Below are 19,445 nucleotides of genomic sequence, written 5' to 3' on the forward strand. Positions count from 1 at the left end.
TCCACACTCCAAATTTGGGCTTCCAAATGCCCATATTCAGGTGTAGACGTACGTTATTCAAAATTGAATGGCTCTAGGTACCACTGTTTTCTCACAATATGAGAAAGATATGTACATTTATGCAGATTCTTCTTTATTTAATTTCTTTAAATATAATACAGAGTGATAGTATTTGGTAGTAACAACAGAAAAAGTGAACCAACGCAAAATGCGAAAATGAGATTAATAGTCCCTTTGGACTAAAAGCCTGAAGAAAACAACATTGAATCACCTAAAAGCTGTGCAGTACAAAATAGTAAACAGGTGAGCCAAATCATAATTAAATATCAACTGTAAATTAGGTCTTCCAAACTGAAGAAATATGGTAATTCCTTCTTGTTCACATTAATTTGCACACTACTATACATAGTATTATTCACATTATAATATCTAATAAAATAGCTTCGTTTCTGCTTCCTTGTATCGTGACTGTTGTCTGCACCGGTTGTTGTCCACTGCTGCTTTTTAGGCCTCAAATCATTTAATGCTGCTAGAACTGCTGTCTATGTCATCTGCTACAGCATACAGCCATGAATACTGTTGTCATCTTCATCACCGCTCTGTCTGTCTTCCTTGTGCAGTGATCTTGAAAACCATCAGGAACATTAGATATTCCTGTTTTCTTCAATGTTATTGCTTTATGAGTTATTCCAAATCTATGAACAGATGAATTAGTAAGATGAAAACAACTACTACATGGACAGATTCATTTTAAAATTTGGGGGAATATACTTAGGGAATGTCTTGAAGAAATTGCAAATTACATGAATGCTTAAATTTTCTTCACCTTTTTCTAAAATGCTGAGAGGGAAAATATGCAAGTAAATATGATATTGAAAGTGATCTTTTGAGTTTTTTCCCTCACAATGCAGGTCCATTATTTGATGAGCAGTGTTTTTTTTTTTTTTTTTTTTTTTTGTTTGTTTGTTTGTTTGTTTGTTAGAAATTTCACTGTTAAGTGTTTTTGCACGCAGTACATTGAACTCATTTATTTCATTATAAAATATAAATTTACTGAAATAACAATATCATTATAAATTTCATCAGTTCTGCAATGTTTTAATGGTTCAAGAGATTAGTATTTGGCGTATAAAATTTATCTTTATTTATTGATTGATTTATTTTAGGGTTGCTTAGCTCCTGTTAAAGTACTAATACCCAAAGGTTGTATTCTATGCCCATCTGACACTGCTGCAGTTGTTGGTGGTAATGTTTTAACATCACAGAGAGTTGTAGATGTTATATTTAAAGCTTTTCAAACATGTGCAGCATCTCAAGTGAGTACAAAAAAGTTTTTTTTCCTACATTTACATGTGAAAGTTATTTTTAACTTTACAGCATGTTCCTGAAATATGAATTAGATTAAGAAATATACAGGGTGACTCTAAATTGTTTTTACAAATTAAGAGGGGTGATAATACCCATCGAGATGATCAATAATTACCATAGAAATAGGGTTGCATTCCACTCTGAGAGGCAGAAAGGAGGAATATTAGAATTCCAACCTCATAAACATTTCGTGAACATCCTGCATTACTTTTTGAGATGGCAAATGAACTGGTTTCTCGCATTCGTCAGTCAATACTGGAGAAGGTTGGATGACTTGGAATCCGGCAAGTGGAAACCACTGTTCGTACAATCTTCGTGCTTCACCTCCATTCCCTTTTGCTTCACTGTATGTGAGACAAATATCTGCGAATTCCTCGTATGTGTACTCTACCATAGCATTCACGAAATGTTTCGGACGATGTTACTAACGCAATACTTGAAGCTATGATGTTGTGCTATTTTTCAAGGACACCACATGCTCTGATCAGCTTTCTCTGGTACCATTTAAGAGCAAAATACTGCTTTTTCACAGTGCAAATTTGCGTACAGTTAATTGTTCATAGTCCTTAGGAATTAGTCTCCTTCTTCCTCAATGTGTTTCTACATTCCTCATTTCTGCCTCTCAGAGTGGAATGTGATCCTATGTTCTACGGTAATTATTGCTCATCTGGATCACCCCTCTTAATTTTGTAAAAGCAATTTATAATCACACTGTATGACAATCATAAATTTATTTGTAGGGTTGTATGAATAATATCACATTTGGAGATGAAACTGTAGGCTATTATGAAACTGTTGCAGGAGGAGCAGGAGCTGTAAGTATATTATTTATCAACTAATTAATTACTCCTCACATCAATTTATTTTAATGGATTTTAAATGATATGTGTTATCTTGAAGCCACACAAGCAGAAATTTAAGCAAACTAAAGAAATGAAAAAGGTACTTAATAGATGTTGTACACCTTGCACACACACACAAAAGGGACAGTTCTATATCTTCCGTTTTACTGGAGCGATTGTCAAAATTTAACTTGTGTTTTTCATGTCTTGAAAGTGTGACTTGTAATGTATATTAGATTTATGTATAGCATTGTTCTAACATTTGACGTAAAATCGAACTTTCTCTGAAATAATATACCAATTTTTTTACATATTTCGATTCTTCGGCTCAAAGGATGTCAAAGTGCCAAGTTTTGTAAAAATTGTACAAGTAGTTTTTAAAAAATTGGCCCTCAAAATTTTAGCTACTTCATGTTAATTATTTTTTTATTAAACTTATTTGATTCTTACTTTCACATTCTGAAATTTAGGTTCATTCCAAATAAAATTTGGCCGTTTTTTATGATTTATTTTTTAAATTTGTATTTTTAAATAATTTTTATTAATTTTCAAAAAAACTTTTGTGTTATAATCTACAACATTTTCTCATCATCTTAAAGTAAATTTCCTAAGATGTACATGAATTTATATTTTGACACATTTTGAAGTTTGGCATATTTGTTATAAGCGATTATAATGCCAAAAGTGGTTTACGCACTTTGTTAAAATTATTTGAAAGAATAAATGATGCATCTTTTTTATTCTGCTCATGCATAGTGAAAGGGAAAGGAAAACTGGTTACCATAAATTAAAAATTTCGCCAAGTGAATTTTTCTTGATGCAAACTGAAAAAAAACCTCCAAGATAAGTTTTTTTAAATTTCTCCAAAAATTTCTCACCAAAAATTACGAAATTTAATATGTAGGCATAATTTGAGGCTTAGAATTGAAATATGGAAAAAAAAATATATGTTATTTCAGAAAAATCTGATTTTGTGGCAAAATACCAATGTTAGAATAATGCTGTATATAAATCTAATATATATCCTAAGTCACACTTTCGAGACTAGGAAATCGCAAGTTAAATTTGGGCAATTGGTCCAGCATGGTGGGGGATATAGAACTTTCCTTTTTTTGGTGGTGGGGGGGTGCAAGGTGTACAGTTATATATGTAGTAAGAATACTGATGTGCTATGGTTTTCACTAAATCAGATTAGCTTTGAAGAGAAATTATAATCATCACTAAGATCAGCCATGGCTACAAATGATTTTTGTCTTCTGTGGAAGTGTTTGCTATGGCATGATTTACTGTATACTGAATGCAAAGACAAATAAATGTGGTAATGTATAATATGCTCTTTTACGTGAAATTCAGATGAAAAATGGAAATTGGAGGTAACATGCCATAACATATTTTTAATATAATGCATATTGTAAAATATAATTAATTACAAATTATCTGTCTTGAATTCCAATAAAAGGGACTACTACTGAGTTTTCATTTTGAAATTGTATTCTCCTCTGGAATTATAGTATAGTGTCATATTTTTGTGCAAATAAGAACACATAGTGTATATTGACCTTTGCTGATAGTTTCTTGCTCCTGTTGAAAATGTATCCCAAAGATGATAAGCAGTTGAGACAACAGAGTTGTGGTACTGATAGTTGATCAGTATGTTGTTGTAAAGGAGGATCTTAGCTTGCTTACACATGCGTTGTAAAGATCTTTTGTATAGAGGTTGTTTTTCTTCCACTAATTTTAAATTCAGAATTACTGCATCCATATACAATGGCTAGCATTTGTTTTCGGACACTTGCATTTTTTAAAATTTATTTGTATATATTTTGTACTAAATATTGAAACATAGACTCCAAAGTATTTTCTAATATATTATTTTTTCTCTATTTTATGTATTGCATATTACCTTATAAATATCATAAAAGTATTCTTTGTAATAAAATAAAATAACATGTTCTAAAACTGTTAATTGTTATTGCAAAAACTCTCAGGTGTCTTATTTCAATGAAAATATCCATTTTGAGCGCTATCAAATTTAATTTGACAATTTTTTTGGGTGACATCTGTATGGAACGACAGAATAAAAGACTTTTTCCAGAAACGGGTTGTAAAAATGATTTAAAAGGGATTCAGAAGAGATTTTCTGGTGACATCTGTACGTACGTATTTATCTCGCATAACTCAAAAACGAGTAGCCTCAGAACATTGAATTTTATATATGGGACTGCTATAACATGTAGTTGTGCACCTCCCTTTTTGGTTGCAATCAGCAGCACCAGAAGTATATAAATATATTTATACCCACTTTGTTACTTGGCTCCGCGAGTTCAATTTTTTATTCTTGTATGTTGGTAAATTGGGCATTTTTTGCTCTAAAAAGGATTGAATTATGTTGTTCTTATCTTCCAGTTAAGGTTTTTAGGTTAAGGATTTTGAGTAAAGTTTTTTATGCCATTAGTTAATCTGCATGCAATAATTTTAAAATTATCAACAATTTAAAAGTTGTTTAAGTGCAGCTAAGCCTAATTCTTTACCATAGCAGCCATATTTGTTTACATTTCAATCTTAGGAGTATAGTGAATTAAGTCAGTTTCTGCACCTTCTGTGTCTCTTTGAAGAGTGGCATCAAAAGTAAACTTTCAGTTTTGTGTACTGAAAAATTTGCCTTCTTGCGTGCTGACCGAATTGCTTGTTTTTGCGTGGAAACTTTAATTACATTTGTAATATATATATATATATATATATATATATTTGTTTTAACTGTATTTGGTGTTTTATATTTTTCAATTTTTAATGAAGATATTTTGAGATTTTATATATTTTTGCCTTGTTGTGAAGTGAGAACTGAAAACTGAATTAATTGAAGGAGGAAAAATATCAATAAAGAATTTCAAAGAAATAAGTTTAAATAAAATGCAGCAAAAATTCATATAATTTAATATTCCATACAAGGTAGTCATGGTATACACATCAGATTTTTAATAAAGATGTTTTGAGGTTTTATGCATTTTTGCCTTGTTGTGAAATGAGAACTGAATTAATTAAATGAGAAATCTATCTCTAATGAAATTTAAACAAATAAGTTTAAATGAAATGCAGGGAAAAGTGTGTATAATTTAATATTTTGTACAAGGAAGTTGTGATGTACACATCAGATTTTTTTAATTAAAATTATATTACCAGGCCATCTAGTCTTCATCATTGGAGTTATCTAGGAATGTTGTGATTTTATTATATTTTCTTGTAGGGGGCTGAATATCCATGTCACTTGGTTCATCTTCATCCGAATATAGCAGTACTTACATGATGGTTCATTCCTGTGTTGCTGTTTCTCTAAATAATTTTCATACGGTTTCACACAATTATGGATTTGTGCTGCAAATGTTGTTTTCGATACTTTGCAAGGATCCCTTTTTGTTAAGAACATCTCCATCTTTGCTTGCCAAGTGTAGTGCATATTGTACATCATCAACAGAAAAATGTTGGTTATACATTTTCATAATTTTCTTTAGCTTCTTTAGTCACTGAATTTGAAATGGATTCCTCTAGAAGCCTTACAAAATCTTCTTTATCTGGTGTTTTCTCTATATGTAGTTTATCAACATCTTCAACAGACATCTCATCAAACTCTGTACCACATAGCAAACATGCAACATTAATTATCTGATTGTATTTGGTGTGTTTGTATGAAATATTGGGGTCTTCATAAACCATATCTGGTAAAAGAGATTTCCAACTTGCATTCAGTGTCGAAGCTTTAACCTTTTCACAACGGCACACCTTTGTTTAAGACGCTTGTGCGGGACGGAAGGCAGTCACCATCCAGGATGGAGGTTTTGCATCGATGGGTGGGTGGGAGGGGGGAAATTAGGAAAAAAAAAAGTTTCACTTCTAGCATCATAATTTTTGGTATCATTTTAGATTATTACATGAGCTCTTATATATGTTAAAATTAGCACTTAATAATGTTTTTTTCTTTATTTTACATAAAAATATACTTAAAAAAAATTTCCTTATCTTGTAAAATAATTTTCAGAAGTGCTATTCAAATTATTCCAAAGTTTTAATTGATAAAATCCATCAGTAAAGTTTGAAATTAATAAAACAACACAATTAAGACTATTTACAGTAAGAAGTAACAAATTTTAAAATGAAGACTGAGTGTGGTAAATCTCGAAGCACGGAGAAGTATCACTTTCTAACTCTTATAAAAAGTATCACTTTCTAACGCTTTAGAAAAAGAATCATCACTCTCATTTGCGTTAGGAAATGGTTCATTAACCATACGAGGATATTCTTCCTCTGATAAATAGCACCTTCCCACCATAATAGACTGGAGGTGAAGCTTTCCAAAATAAAAAGAGAAGAAACGGAAATATATCTGAAGGCATTGCAAAACATAACAGAATTCCACATAATAACCCTAAAAGACCATATATAATAGAGGGGAAATAAAAAAAGGAATTGGATATAAATCAGACACACGAATATTTATATTAGCACGTGGCTATTTAAAGAGCCCACCTCTGTTTACGCTTTCCCGCCCCCTCCCAACAGTTGATGAGTAAAATACCAGACAGAATATATCAAACTCAAGGTCAGGAACCTAAAACTGTGTTCATTTCAAAATTAATGGATATACAATGCTATCTAGTGGCCTTCAGAAAAATGTTCCCGCTTAAAATGCATATACGCATCACCCGTCCTCTGAATGCAATCTTTAGTGATGCGCGGATGGGACGCCCGACCGTAAGAGACGTTCTTAGGGAATGCGTATATAGGACGCCCGTCCTGAAAGGGTTAAGATCACTTATAGATGAAGATACAATATTAATGCAATCCAAGATTGAAATTCTTTCCAAACTTGGGTAAGTGTTGAATTTAAATTTATGTGTGAAAAGGAAACGCTTACAATGGACTTGGAATGTAATTGGAAGCAGAGGGGAAATCCTTCTTCCCTGTTCAGTGGAAGAAGCGACCTTATGGAAAAGGAGTCATTCTTTGGACAGCTAGAATTACTCAAAAATTGTGTAGTTGGAAACCGTGTAATTCAGTGGAAGGTATCCGTGCTCTTCGAAACTCATGTTCTTTGGGGTTTACCTACAATTGATATTTAGGGAAAAAAAAAAAAAAAAAAAAAAAAACTGGAAAACACAAGTGTCAAAAAATAAATGTGAGCCATCGTATTTTAGTTCAAATTCTTTCATTCATTATAAGAATACTTTCATGGACATGAATTAAAATAAAACACTGAAAATTAAGTTATTTTCATTATGAGAAATGAAATCTTAGACTGTAAACCTTTGCTAAAGGCAATGACAGACAGAATTTTGTTCCAATGGATTCCAGCCCACTGAGGAATTATGGGAAATAAAAAAACTGATACATTGGCTAAAAAAAGGAACTTTCAGAATGCAATGCATTAATCGACCACCTTCATTTCATACGACTAAATTGTTTGTTAACCTGACTCTTAAGAAAATTCTCTATTCAACGTGATTATGGATATGATTCAACGTGTTATGGATAACAGTTGGAGGATTCTTGGGGAAGAAACATTTTTAAGAGAGAGACGGCAGTAGCTCTGTTTAGACGGCTGACCAGACATGACTGTTTGTGTGATCAATCAGCCTATGATTTTTGAACATTTAAATAATGTATTGCACTTTCTTGGTTTGAGGACATTGTTAAAAAATACTGGAGAGCCTATGAATTAATGGCTTAGGTGCTAATGTTTGGCATTAGTAAAATAAATAAATAATGAGAAAATTTTAATTTCTTATGACCTGCTGCTGACAAACAGTAGCATATCTGGAAAGTATCAGATTCTGATGAATATCTATCTGCACTTGATGTTTTAGAGAAGTATAAGTGAATTTTCTTTCAGTGTTTCTAAATGTTATGTAAAAATTTACTTGGAATTGGTGTTTTCTAAAATGCTAGGAGACTAACTTGATATTTAATTGGTTAAATTCATTCCATTAGTGACAAATCGTGTACCTGCTAATCTAAGCACCTGGTGCATAACATTTCTCTTTAGATTTTTTAAAAATTTATTTATGTGGTAATATTTCTTAAATATATTGATTACATGAATATATTTTAAAATACATTATTTGAATGAATATATTCTTTCTTAAATTTATTATTTACATGAATATATTCTTGACATTTATGATTTATTTTTAAAATGCCAAACATTAGCACTTAAGCCATTAGATCACAGACTCTCCAGTACTTTTTAATAATGTCCTCATACCGAGAAAGTGCAATACAATTATTTAAATGTTCAAAAATCATAGGCTGATTGGAGTCACACAAAATACAGTTTGGAGAATAAAAATTTTCTTAAAAGTCAGGTTAACAGACAATTTAGTTGTATGAAAAAAGTGTTGGTTTAATGTGTTGCATTATCACCTTTCTTAGACAATATATCAGCTTTTTTGTTTCCCATAATTTCACAGTAGGCTGGAATCCATTGGAATTGTGCCATTGCCTTATGCAAAGGCCTACAGTCTAAGATTCTTTGGGAACAATTTTGATTATTCAGAAGGGCTTGAAGCACACTTTTGGAATCTGACAATTTGACTGCCTTTACAAAAGCATGGCTACGAATCGAGGGTTGTTCAACAACCTCGGCAATAGCTTCAATTTTTCCATCAAAGGCTGTAGTAAGAGAGCCCATTTGTAAGTAGAAACTAAAAAGTTCGCTATGGATACCTGCTCCAGCATTGCATATTCCTTTACATTTATGAAATGTCAAGAAATTCATCTTTTGTTCAAAAGAATAATTTCTGAAGAAAAATGACTTTTCTAATTATTTATGCATGTGTTCATATTATTTATTTCCAGGGTCCTCACTGGCATGGAAGAAGTGGGGTTCATACTCATATGACTAACACTAGAATAACTGATCCTGAGATACTGGAGAGAAGGTAATTTTTATTGCATTCATTTATATATACTCCTTTTGCAATCAGTATTTTTATTAAATATATTTTTCAATATAAATATCAATAAAAGGAACAAATTATTAAATAATAGTTAAAATTATATTTAGCCATTTAATTAAATTTTTTATTCCTTTGATTTCTAATTTTTATTCAGAGCTGCATTACAGCGAGAACTGTATGTCATTTTAAATATATGCTTATTTTATATATTGATGTGTTCCAAAGTTAAAAGTAAGTTAAACATCATAGTTTTCCAAAATAGAAATTTCTGACATTATGTAGCTAATTTGGCATCTCTCATAGTTATTCACCTGAGGCAAGTATCTCTCTTGCTTCAGGTGAATAACTAACTTGCTGTTATCCAAGCTCTGTCTTGAAATGTAAAATTTCTGGATAGGTGAGTATAAGTTTTGAAGGGGGAAAAGTGGGGCAGCCACAGATTTGAATATCAATATAATTTTATCTATGCTAGAGTCACTGACTGTCAAATCATTTTCTTTTTATGTGCTTCCTTTAAATTAATTTTAAAATTGATAAATTCAGCCTGATAAAAGACATTTGGAAATGACTGAAATCAGTAGAAACTTTTATCCTTGAATATCTGAAAATGTTGCTCATTAATACATAAACTTCTTGGTTTGAACTAATTGAAGTATTATGAATATATTGTTAGATGGAATTTTTCTGTATGGGTGTTGTCTAAGCTTAATTGTCGCTACAGAATTCTCCTTATTTGTAATGTTGAGATGTTTTTCTGAAATTCTGTGCCTTATTGTAAGGAAAATTTGCTGTTCTCAGGTTAATGTGTAAGGATATAAAGTATGTATCTAATTTTTTTTTTTTTAATTGGAAAATTCTGCATGTATACTACTACAAATTGGTACTATTCGGTTTTGAGGGCCGTAAAAAATTGCCAAATTATTGCTGATGCCAATGCTGCCAAAAATAATTGCGGTATTAACTATTTAAGATTGATGTTTTAATTTAGATGAAAAGTTACTTTCATATAGTACTTTTTTATTATTATAATTTATATAAAAAAGGCTAAGTATGACTGAATGGAAGCATAAGGGTAAATAACTGTTTCAGATTATTATTTTAATTTAGATAAAAGGTTAATTTCACATCATACAATTTTTTATTATTATTATTTATATAAAAAAGGCTAAAATAACTGAATGCAAACATAATAGTAAGTACCTATTTCAGATTTTTATTTTAATTTAGATGAGACGTTAATTTCATATAATACAATTTTGTATTACTTTATGAAAAAAAGGCTAAATATACTTGCAATTAAATGGGTGGCATAAAATTTTTTGTGTCTTCCAACATAGCAGAAAAAATTTCAGTTTTTTTTTGTGCAAACGTCTGTACATAAACTCAGACAAGTAAGGAGCAGTGCCCCGATGGCGTTTATTACGCCGTTTAGCACTGTCCCACAGCCATTCTACTGTTTGTGTATGACACCCACTTTCCGGGTCCAAAAAATTGTAGTTGTGGTTGGCAGTAAAGTGTTCAAAACCGGCATCTTGCTGTTCATCTGATTTGTATGATTTCTAGCAGTCAGTATAAATAACGCTTCCTTCTGCGATATTATCCTTTATGATGTTCAATAAGGTTTTCGCTGATCGATCTGGAACAGCGACTAAGAAACATTCATTTGATTCTCTGCATAATCCGCCGAAAACCCATTGTGGCAGAAGAACACGTCCAACATTGTTCTTTCTTTTACTGAAAAGGCTTTCGTCTACTTCAATAATTTTGCCACATCCACCAATTTTAGACTTGAGCTGAGCAATTAAAGCTGAGGCACACACCTCACGCATGTAACTGTTCCAGTCTACAACTGTACAGTGGTTCATCTTGAGCTGGAATTCACAAAATTCAACAGATGTAATTTCCTGACACCCAAAATAGATGAACCTAATGGCTGTAAGGAAGGGGATTTTCAATCCTTCAAACCAATTTTGACTTCTTAATCCCTTCTTCTCATTACAGGTTTCTTTCCTGCACCACCATTTTGCTACTGAGTTATCGATAAAGCATAATTTCATCTCATGATTGTTCAAACATAATTTTCTATCATGAATGATGCCTTTTTTTTTTTTGAAAAAATTCTATTGCAGACTTTTCTTCACTTGGCAATTCCCAAATTGTAAAATACATAGCTTTATCAAAAAGAGAATTAAAAGATTAAACTAGTATTTCAATGGCAACTTACAAATATAGAACTATCTAAAACTTACGCAATTTGAAATCAACGCGTTCGCGAGATTTGGCGTGCTGTTTAATGGGCAAGTTTGCTAGATTTGGTGCTTTTGCGCATGCATTTTCACTGCAGTTTTTTACGGTCCCCAAAACCGAATTGTACCTACAAATTTTCTAGAACTTTTAATGCAGTTTAGCTATAAAAATGAAATTAGAACATCGATGGAAAAAAGCATCATATTTCAGAATTATCATTTAAAAGCAATTTGATACTCAAATGCATAGAAACAATTAAATAAAGCAACATTTCTATTGTTTCGTAGATATCCTGTGATACTGGAGAGTTTTCATTTAAATCCTGGAACTGGAGGATGTGGGAAGTACAAAGGTGGTGATGGTGTTCTGAGAAAAATTATGTTTCGTAAAGCTTTCACTTTATCGGTTCTTACAGAAAGAAGGGTCTTTGCTCCATATGGATTAAAAGGTGTTAATTTTTTTAATGAATTAAAAGATTTATAATTTTTTTTACTATATATCTTTTAACATGTAGTCTTATTTTATACTGACATGTATTTATAAAGAGAAGAAACTTAATATGAACTAAGAATAATTTAAAACAAGGAATCTTAATAACCTCCTGTTGCATTTGTTATGCAGCATTCTAATTTTTAGAAAGGTATAATTTTCTTATTCCTCATCATTCCATGTTGAGATGGAATTTTGTCTTCCTGCACTTTATTTCAATGAAGTGAAAATTCGGCTCTTGGCAATAAAAAGCCATCTGTGATAACAATAATAAATTTTATTTAGACATATAACTCCTCCTGCTTAATAAAAACTCCAAGTAAAATTTTTATATCAGATCTTTAGAACATCTTCTGATGTTGCCATTCTGGCAAAACATGACTCTGTTTCCTTTATTTATAATTCATGATCTTTACATTACTTTAGTCAGATATTAGAACATCTATTTATTCTGATGTTGCCATTCTGGCAAAGTATAACTCTGTTTCCTTTATTTATAATTTATGATCTTTGCAGTAATTATCTAGTTTAATTTAATTCCTATAGATCTGCATTAGGAAAATCTTTAACTAAAACTTTATAACTACTAAAATTTATAACTAAAACTTTATAACTACTGTTATTATAAACTTTATAACAACATTGAAAGTTTAGTAATTATGACCCATGCTGTGCATTGCAAGTATTTTATTTCATTATCAGAACTGTGGTGTAATCAGAGATAGATCAAAAAAGTCATGCAAGTCTTGGTCATTACTGTCCTCTTTCAGATCATTAAATAATTAAAAAAATTGTAACATATTCCTCTATCTTAAATATTTATAGTGATGTTTGTTCAAAGGTATAGCGTAAAATATTATTGTAAGAATATGCTTTGACAGATTTGTTCGTACACATAATAAATCCTCTATTTAAATTGTAAAAATGAGTGAAAATGTAAAATAAAACAGATGTATTTGTTTCTCTTCAGGCGGGGAAGATGGAAAAAAAGGATTAAATCTTGTTATAAGGCATGATGGCTGTATTATTAATTTAGGAGCAAAAAATTCAGTGGATGTTTATGCAGGAGTAAGATAGTTCCATTAATAAGTATTTTTTAAATTTGATTTTATAGATTGAAAATTAATATGAATTTTAATTTTCTCAAATTATGCACACATTTTGATGCTATTTAGAACATTATTTTGAAAACAGTTTTGAAAAAGTGTTTTATACACAATTATACAAGCACATGATTCAGTGAAATATTATCAAGTATATGCTCAGTTTAATGAACTTTAACCCTTAAATGCATGAATTTTTTTATTTTTATTATTATTATTATTATTATTTTTATTTTTTTTTATTTTTAAAGTCAAAAATACATTAGAATTGATATCAATTAAAATACTTTAAAAAAAATCTAAAGTAAGTTTTTATTAAAATTTTTGAAAAATATTATTAACTTTTACAAAAAAAATTTATAGGCAAATGTGTAATAACAATTTTATGTAATAACACATACCTTATAAACTTGTTCAAAATATTTTAAAACTTTGAATACATCAAAATAACGACAAATACGGAATCAAAAATTCGTAAACACAAATATGTCCACGCTCTGCACATAACTCGCAATGATGACTGTTATACCGTTAGTGGTGCTACCATACTGAAACTCTCAAAATTATATATGTAAACAGTCTGTATCCAACTGCAAACCTATGCAGTAAGCTAAAATTTGTGTTTTGATTTGATGTACATGACTAAATATGAGTATGCTGCCATATGGCAACTACATGCATTTAAGGGTTAAATTATGCAAATTCTTGATAATATTTCAGTAAAATAAAAATTTAGTAATATAGTTAAACTATTTCACTGTATATTTCTTTGTGGAAAAAATGGTAAATATTTAACCCTCTGATTGCTCAATTTGTGAACCAAAATCGCTTCAAAAATTGTGTAATTTTCTTTTTGCATATTTTAACCGTTTGACTGCTATGTGGCACAAAAGCACTGCGTTCATTTACTCGAAAAAATCTGCGAGTTTCAGTGTTGTGTCTCTGTTGTTCCGTTATCAAGCCAAAATGTAATTATAATAAAATGTAAGTCAATAGACAACATCAAGTCAAAATATGTCCCGCAGTTTTCGTGCATTTTTGCAAGAATTGCTTAGCAGTCAAATGGTTAAATCTATAAATATTGGAGAATTGAAAAATGCATTTTTCCTTTCTAGAAAATATTTTTTTCTATAACATAAAATGTTATTCTCATTTCTCATGTATCATGAGAAACTTTTGCCAGAAAAACCAATTTCAGATGTTATCACCCCAAAAAATTTTTTAAAAATAAATTTCAGTCGAATTACAGTTAATTTCTATTTATTGCATAATATAAAAAAGTAAAATGTATAAAATTTAAAAAATAAAACCACAGAGGAAAAATACCTTAGAAATGTAGTTTAGTATGATAGAGTTCAAAACAGGGTTCAAGGCAAAGTCCAATTTCACAGTCTTTTTGCACCAGATTCAATAAATCTAATTAATAATCAATATAATTATTAATTTAATTAAATAATAAAGATAACCACTGAATGTTTTCTAGCAGCCATTTCTACAAGAAAAAACATGCCCGCAGGATGAGCAGATTTCTACATTTGAGTTGCCCATGGAAATCGCGGGATGAGCAGCCAGAGGGTTAATGTAACTTCAGGAAAGAGAAGTCTTTATTACAATTATTGATAGAAATGATGGGTAGTTTTTTTGTCATTGTTTGAACTTCAGTCATTATTATTTTTTTTATTATACGTTTAATTTATTTTAAGTTAAAGCTGAGAATATGTTTATATAGGTTTAGAAGTCTTTAGTAGGGTTTATTGTAAACTTGGTAAGTGATGTGAAAAATAACATCAGTTTGATAAGCAAATGGCATTTCGTGTACATGTAAGCTCATACACATATACAGAGTGACAGTTATTGAACTATATGAAATAAAACCATCATAACTTCTGAATAGTTTGACTGATGAAGTTCAAACTTCGTGTTTGGCCATAGGGCACGATGGGAATTAGTATGCGCATGCACACACAACTTATTATTGTTGGCCCATTTTCAAGTGAAAATGTCATGGTACTGCATGCCTGAACATATAGTGCTTGTGAAGGCCTATTGTGCAAGCAATAACAGCCCGACTTCGGTTCAAAGGAAGTTTGCGACTGAGTACAAGCTGAAGGCAACAGGTTCAAGTGTACTAACAATCAAGAATTTGATTCACAAGTTTGAGAGAACTGGTAGTGTTTGTGATGGCAGTGCTGGCAATGTCTGTCGACAAACAAGTGTGGAAATGCAGACATGTGCTGTTTTTCAAACCAGCCTAAGGAAATCGATCAGATGAGGTGCACAACAGATGGGAATCAACCGGGAGACCCCATGACAAATTGTTGTTGAAGACATGCATCTCTTCCCATCCAAAATTCAAACCCATCAGCCATTAAGGTCCATGGCCATGGAACAATGGTTGTGTTTCGCCAACACTATTGTTGAGATAATTGACAAACATGAATTTGATGTGAATATGGTTTGGTTTAGCGATGAAGCCCACTTTCATTTGGTTGGGCTCATCAGTAAGCAAAATTGGTGCATTTTGGGGACTGAGAATCTGCATTTCACAGTCAAGAAGTCTCTCCACCCTCAACAGGTATTAAAGACAATGTGTACAGAAATAACCCCAAATCCATCGTTGAGCTGAAAACTGCCATTCAGGAGGTCATCAACAGCATTAATGTTTCGACGCTTCAGTGGATCATGCAGAACTTTGCTATCCATCTGCACCACATCATAACCAAAGATGGCAGGCATATCGAACATGTCATAACCTAAATCCGAATATTGTTAGTGACATTTACATGTTGATTAAAGTTTGTGCATTCAGTAGTTTTTAAATAATTTACATTTTATTTCATATAGTTCAGTAATTGTCATTCTGTATACTTTAGGGTGAGTTATGATGATGTCTGGGATTTTAGTATCCACTATATCATAATGGATAGGACTGTTAAGCTAACTTAATTATTGAGTATGGAATAAAAACATCCTCAAATGTATATAAATTTTACAAATTTTTGTTGCCATGAAAAAAATAAATGTTTATTCATGTATATTATGGCTCATAAATATGAGTAATAATAATGACATTTTTAAGGCCATTATATATATCTCAGGCAATAAGTTAGGACTCATCCATTCTTTCATACTCATTTCTATGAAAAATTATCCAGGCTGTACAGTGGCCAATAAACCACCTCTGCTTTCTATTTCAATCACTAAATTTTATTCTTATATTTCTATTTCGTGGGTTATGTTAAGAATCTCTCATTCTTTATCTTGACGTAAATGTCCACTGAAATTCTAAAGACTAGGATGTTTTCTTTTCAGTATAAGATTAACCCAGGTTATATCTTTTTTTAATATGAAATTAATGAAGGTTATACCCATGAGCTATATATTCTGATATATATATATTTTTTCTGTCCCTTTCATGTATAAAATGTGTGATTTAAATTAATGTTATAATGTATTAAGATATGGGTCATTTTTTTAAAATTTTGCTTACATATGCTGTCTCAGAAGAAGAGAAAGAACATTCAAGATAAATTAATATTTAAAGTTTAATTTGAACAATGCTTTGCATAAAGACGACTATAAATATATTTCTAGAATTTAAAATATAAAAAAAAATATTGAAATTTTTTAGATATAAATCTTAAAAGTGATCTTAGGCAAAAATGCCTGTCCCTTTCAAGTTTTATGTTATTCAACCTCTTTATTGCTTAAAATAAGGTAACCTAATTGATTGCTTTAAATAAGGAATTTTAATCGCTTTGAATATGAACTATTAGTGTGTTATATTCTTTATAAAAATTAATTACAGAAGTTTTTTTTATCTTTAGCAAATCAAGAAGAATAATTTGTCTTCCACTTCATGCCAAGTCCGTTACCTTGAGATTATTTTACCCACAATTTGTTTGTAAATCTGCCTAAAAGAGGCAGTATATATTCAGTGATATAGATAAACTAGTTAAGGTAAGCTTGACTGCTTTGAGAATGTACCCTTTAGGCAGAATAATCTCAAGTTATTGATATGAAGTGGAGGACAAATTATTTTTATTGATTAACTAAATTTATATCTAAATAAATTTCAATTAATTTTTTTTTATATTTTAAAATGCAGAAATATAGTTATAGTCATCATTATGTAACACATTGTTCAAATTAAATATTAATTTATCTTGAATTTATTTTTGTTTCTTCTGGAACAGCATATGTAAGCAAAATTTGAAAATGGGCCATATATGAATAGTTAAGATATATGCATGCAATGTGTGATATAATGAATTAAATAATTTTGGTACTTTTCTGATAAAGCGACCAAGAAATAAGCTTTTTGCAACTTTTTGAATTTGCATGTTTATAGATTGAACAATTAAGTTTGCAAGCTTTGGGAACCAGACATGTTGACTGCTTTAACTAGAAAGTACCAGAATTTCTTGAAAAGTATATAAATGGTATAAGTTTGGAACATAAAGCAGAATTTATATTTTATGTACCTTAATAATTAATAACAAAATTTTAACTTTTGGTATTTCGTTGATGTAACTGATTTTTGTTTTCTCAGGATGCCTTGTTGCTTCAAACCCCTGGAGGTGGTGGTTATGGTTATGCTGAAGATGAAGCTTAAAATGCAATCCTAAGTTTTTGTACTATTCTACTTTAAATTTTATCAAAGAATTGTTAAATATGTGAATAAAATTTTGTAAGAAATTATACACATTAATTTTATTAAACAATTGAATATTTTAAATATTTTCATTATATAGGTAAGAAACCATATGCAAAACAAGAAAACCAGATGCACATCGGCAAACTGCACAATAGGCACAAAAAATGCCAAAAGAAAGAAAGTTGCCAATTCAAACTATTGTCATCGAGGGGGTTGGTGGAATGAAAGAAGTCTGGTTATGAACAACAGCAACATAAATTAAAGTTTATAAGCTGGGCTGCTTCTGAACCAACAGCGACACAAATTAAAGTTTATTCGTCAGTCTGCTTCTGAACTAACAGCGATACAAATTAAAGTTTTTATGGCAGTCGGCTTCTGAACCAACAGTGATACAAATTAAGTTTAATACTTTAATAATCGCAAAAAATTAATCAAAGTAATATGTGTCTTTATTAGTTTAAACCCTGCAGGCCATTGTGAGTAGTGCAAAAAATTGCAAAAGTATAGCATCAAAATCAATAGTATCAAACTTAATTTTTTTTTTTTTTTTTTAATTTGAGCAGACTGAGACTGATAAAGATACAGATTACTTTGTTTTTCTGAGATCATTTTTAAGTAGTTTTTATCTTAATTCGTTCAAAACCATTCTGATTTATTTAATTCTTTCATTGCACCAACCCACTAATGATAATTCAGTGAAAGATATAAAGTTCTTAATTCATTTCTAGTTTTGGCATTTTTGCCCCCCTTTTTTCAGTTTACCACTGTGCTTCTGGTTTTTGGTTTATTTTGAATATTTTTTTTTCATTGACTTAATTTGATCATGGAGAATTTAATATTCACTTTTATGAAATTTTCAGGATTTTATTTGATTCAAATATTCCTGAAAAGAACTGATGTAAAAAATATCCACCTGCAACTAACTGATAAGATTGCTATACTATGGTAGTTTGACATAAGTCCTGGCAGCATGGGGGTTTTCAAGGTTCTTCCCATGTGTAGCATGAATTTTTTGCAAATTCACCTTAAAAGTCCTCCAAGAAAGCATCTTGTCCTAAAGACGGACACTCATTTGGTAAGCTGTTTCCATTGAATCAGTTAATCAACCATTTTGATGTACGAGTTTAAAAAAAAGTGTTCCAAGAATTGTAATTTGACCTGATTAGACATTTGGATAATAAATGAAAAGGGAAAAGACATCCATTCTCGTCTATAACTTGAGTTCACTACCTGCGGCATGACAGTCCGCTTTGTAGAACACTATCTCACCTCAACGACTAATGCTTGCTGAATTATGTTTGAATTTCCTGATTAAGAAGTTATGAAAACTTTACTATGAAAGGATTGCTTTTATAAAACAGTCTTCTCTACTCAGAAAAGGTTATTGAAATGAAGAAATGAAGATTCTTCTTTTTTACTTTAAGAACAACTAAAAACAGGAGCAAAAATATTTTCTGCATTTTATTTTGCATTTCATGCTCAAATGATATTACTAATTTCCAGAACTTGTCTCTTCTGTACTTATTATTGGTTACTTATATTGGTTTACTTATTGTTGGTTACTTAAATCTCAACAGGCAAAATGCAACTATTTTGAGACAAAAGTTATTAGGGTATAACTTTTCTCAAAATAAACTTATAATCTAGATTCTTTTTTTCACTTAAAATAGATAAATTGTAGATTATATAAAACACATAAAATAAAAATTAAAAGCCTAATGTTTTTAAAAACTAGTTGTTTAATTTCTCTTATTGACGAATCTTTTGTGACAGTGTGCTAGTTTGGTAC

General features: G+C 30.5%; 1 protein-coding gene across 3 annotated transcripts in view; it reads left to right on the forward strand.

Annotated features, from left to right (window-relative positions):
* The window catches only part of LOC118198772 (5-oxoprolinase), a 187,030-nt gene that overhangs the window by 147,738 nt on the left and 19,847 nt on the right, over nucleotides 1–19,445 (forward strand). Inside the window, exons 28-34 of one of the 3 annotated variants that reach the window (XM_085822870.1) lie at nucleotides 1,167–1,316; nucleotides 2,109–2,183; nucleotides 9,060–9,142; nucleotides 11,695–11,855; nucleotides 12,867–12,964; nucleotides 17,552–17,633; nucleotides 18,517–18,731. In XM_085822870.1, coding sequence (XP_085678996.1) covers nucleotides 1,167–1,316; nucleotides 2,109–2,183; nucleotides 9,060–9,142; nucleotides 11,695–11,855; nucleotides 12,867–12,964; nucleotides 17,552–17,614 — 630 coding nt within the window. In that variant the 3' untranslated portion in view covers nucleotides 17,615–17,633; nucleotides 18,517–18,731. Of the gene's footprint in view, nucleotides 1–1,166; nucleotides 1,317–2,108; nucleotides 2,184–9,059; nucleotides 9,143–11,694; nucleotides 11,856–12,866; nucleotides 12,965–17,551; nucleotides 17,701–18,516; nucleotides 18,732–19,445 lie in introns of those variants that run through there. The other 2 variants (XM_085822874.1, XM_085822863.1) reach the window with 2 other exon arrangements.

This window comes from Stegodyphus dumicola, chromosome 1, assembly GCF_044657685.1.
Source record: "Stegodyphus dumicola isolate Sdum_Otavi_A_Nest chromosome 1, ASM4465768v1".
NCBI lineage: Eukaryota > Metazoa > Arthropoda > Arachnida > Araneae > Eresidae > Stegodyphus > Stegodyphus dumicola.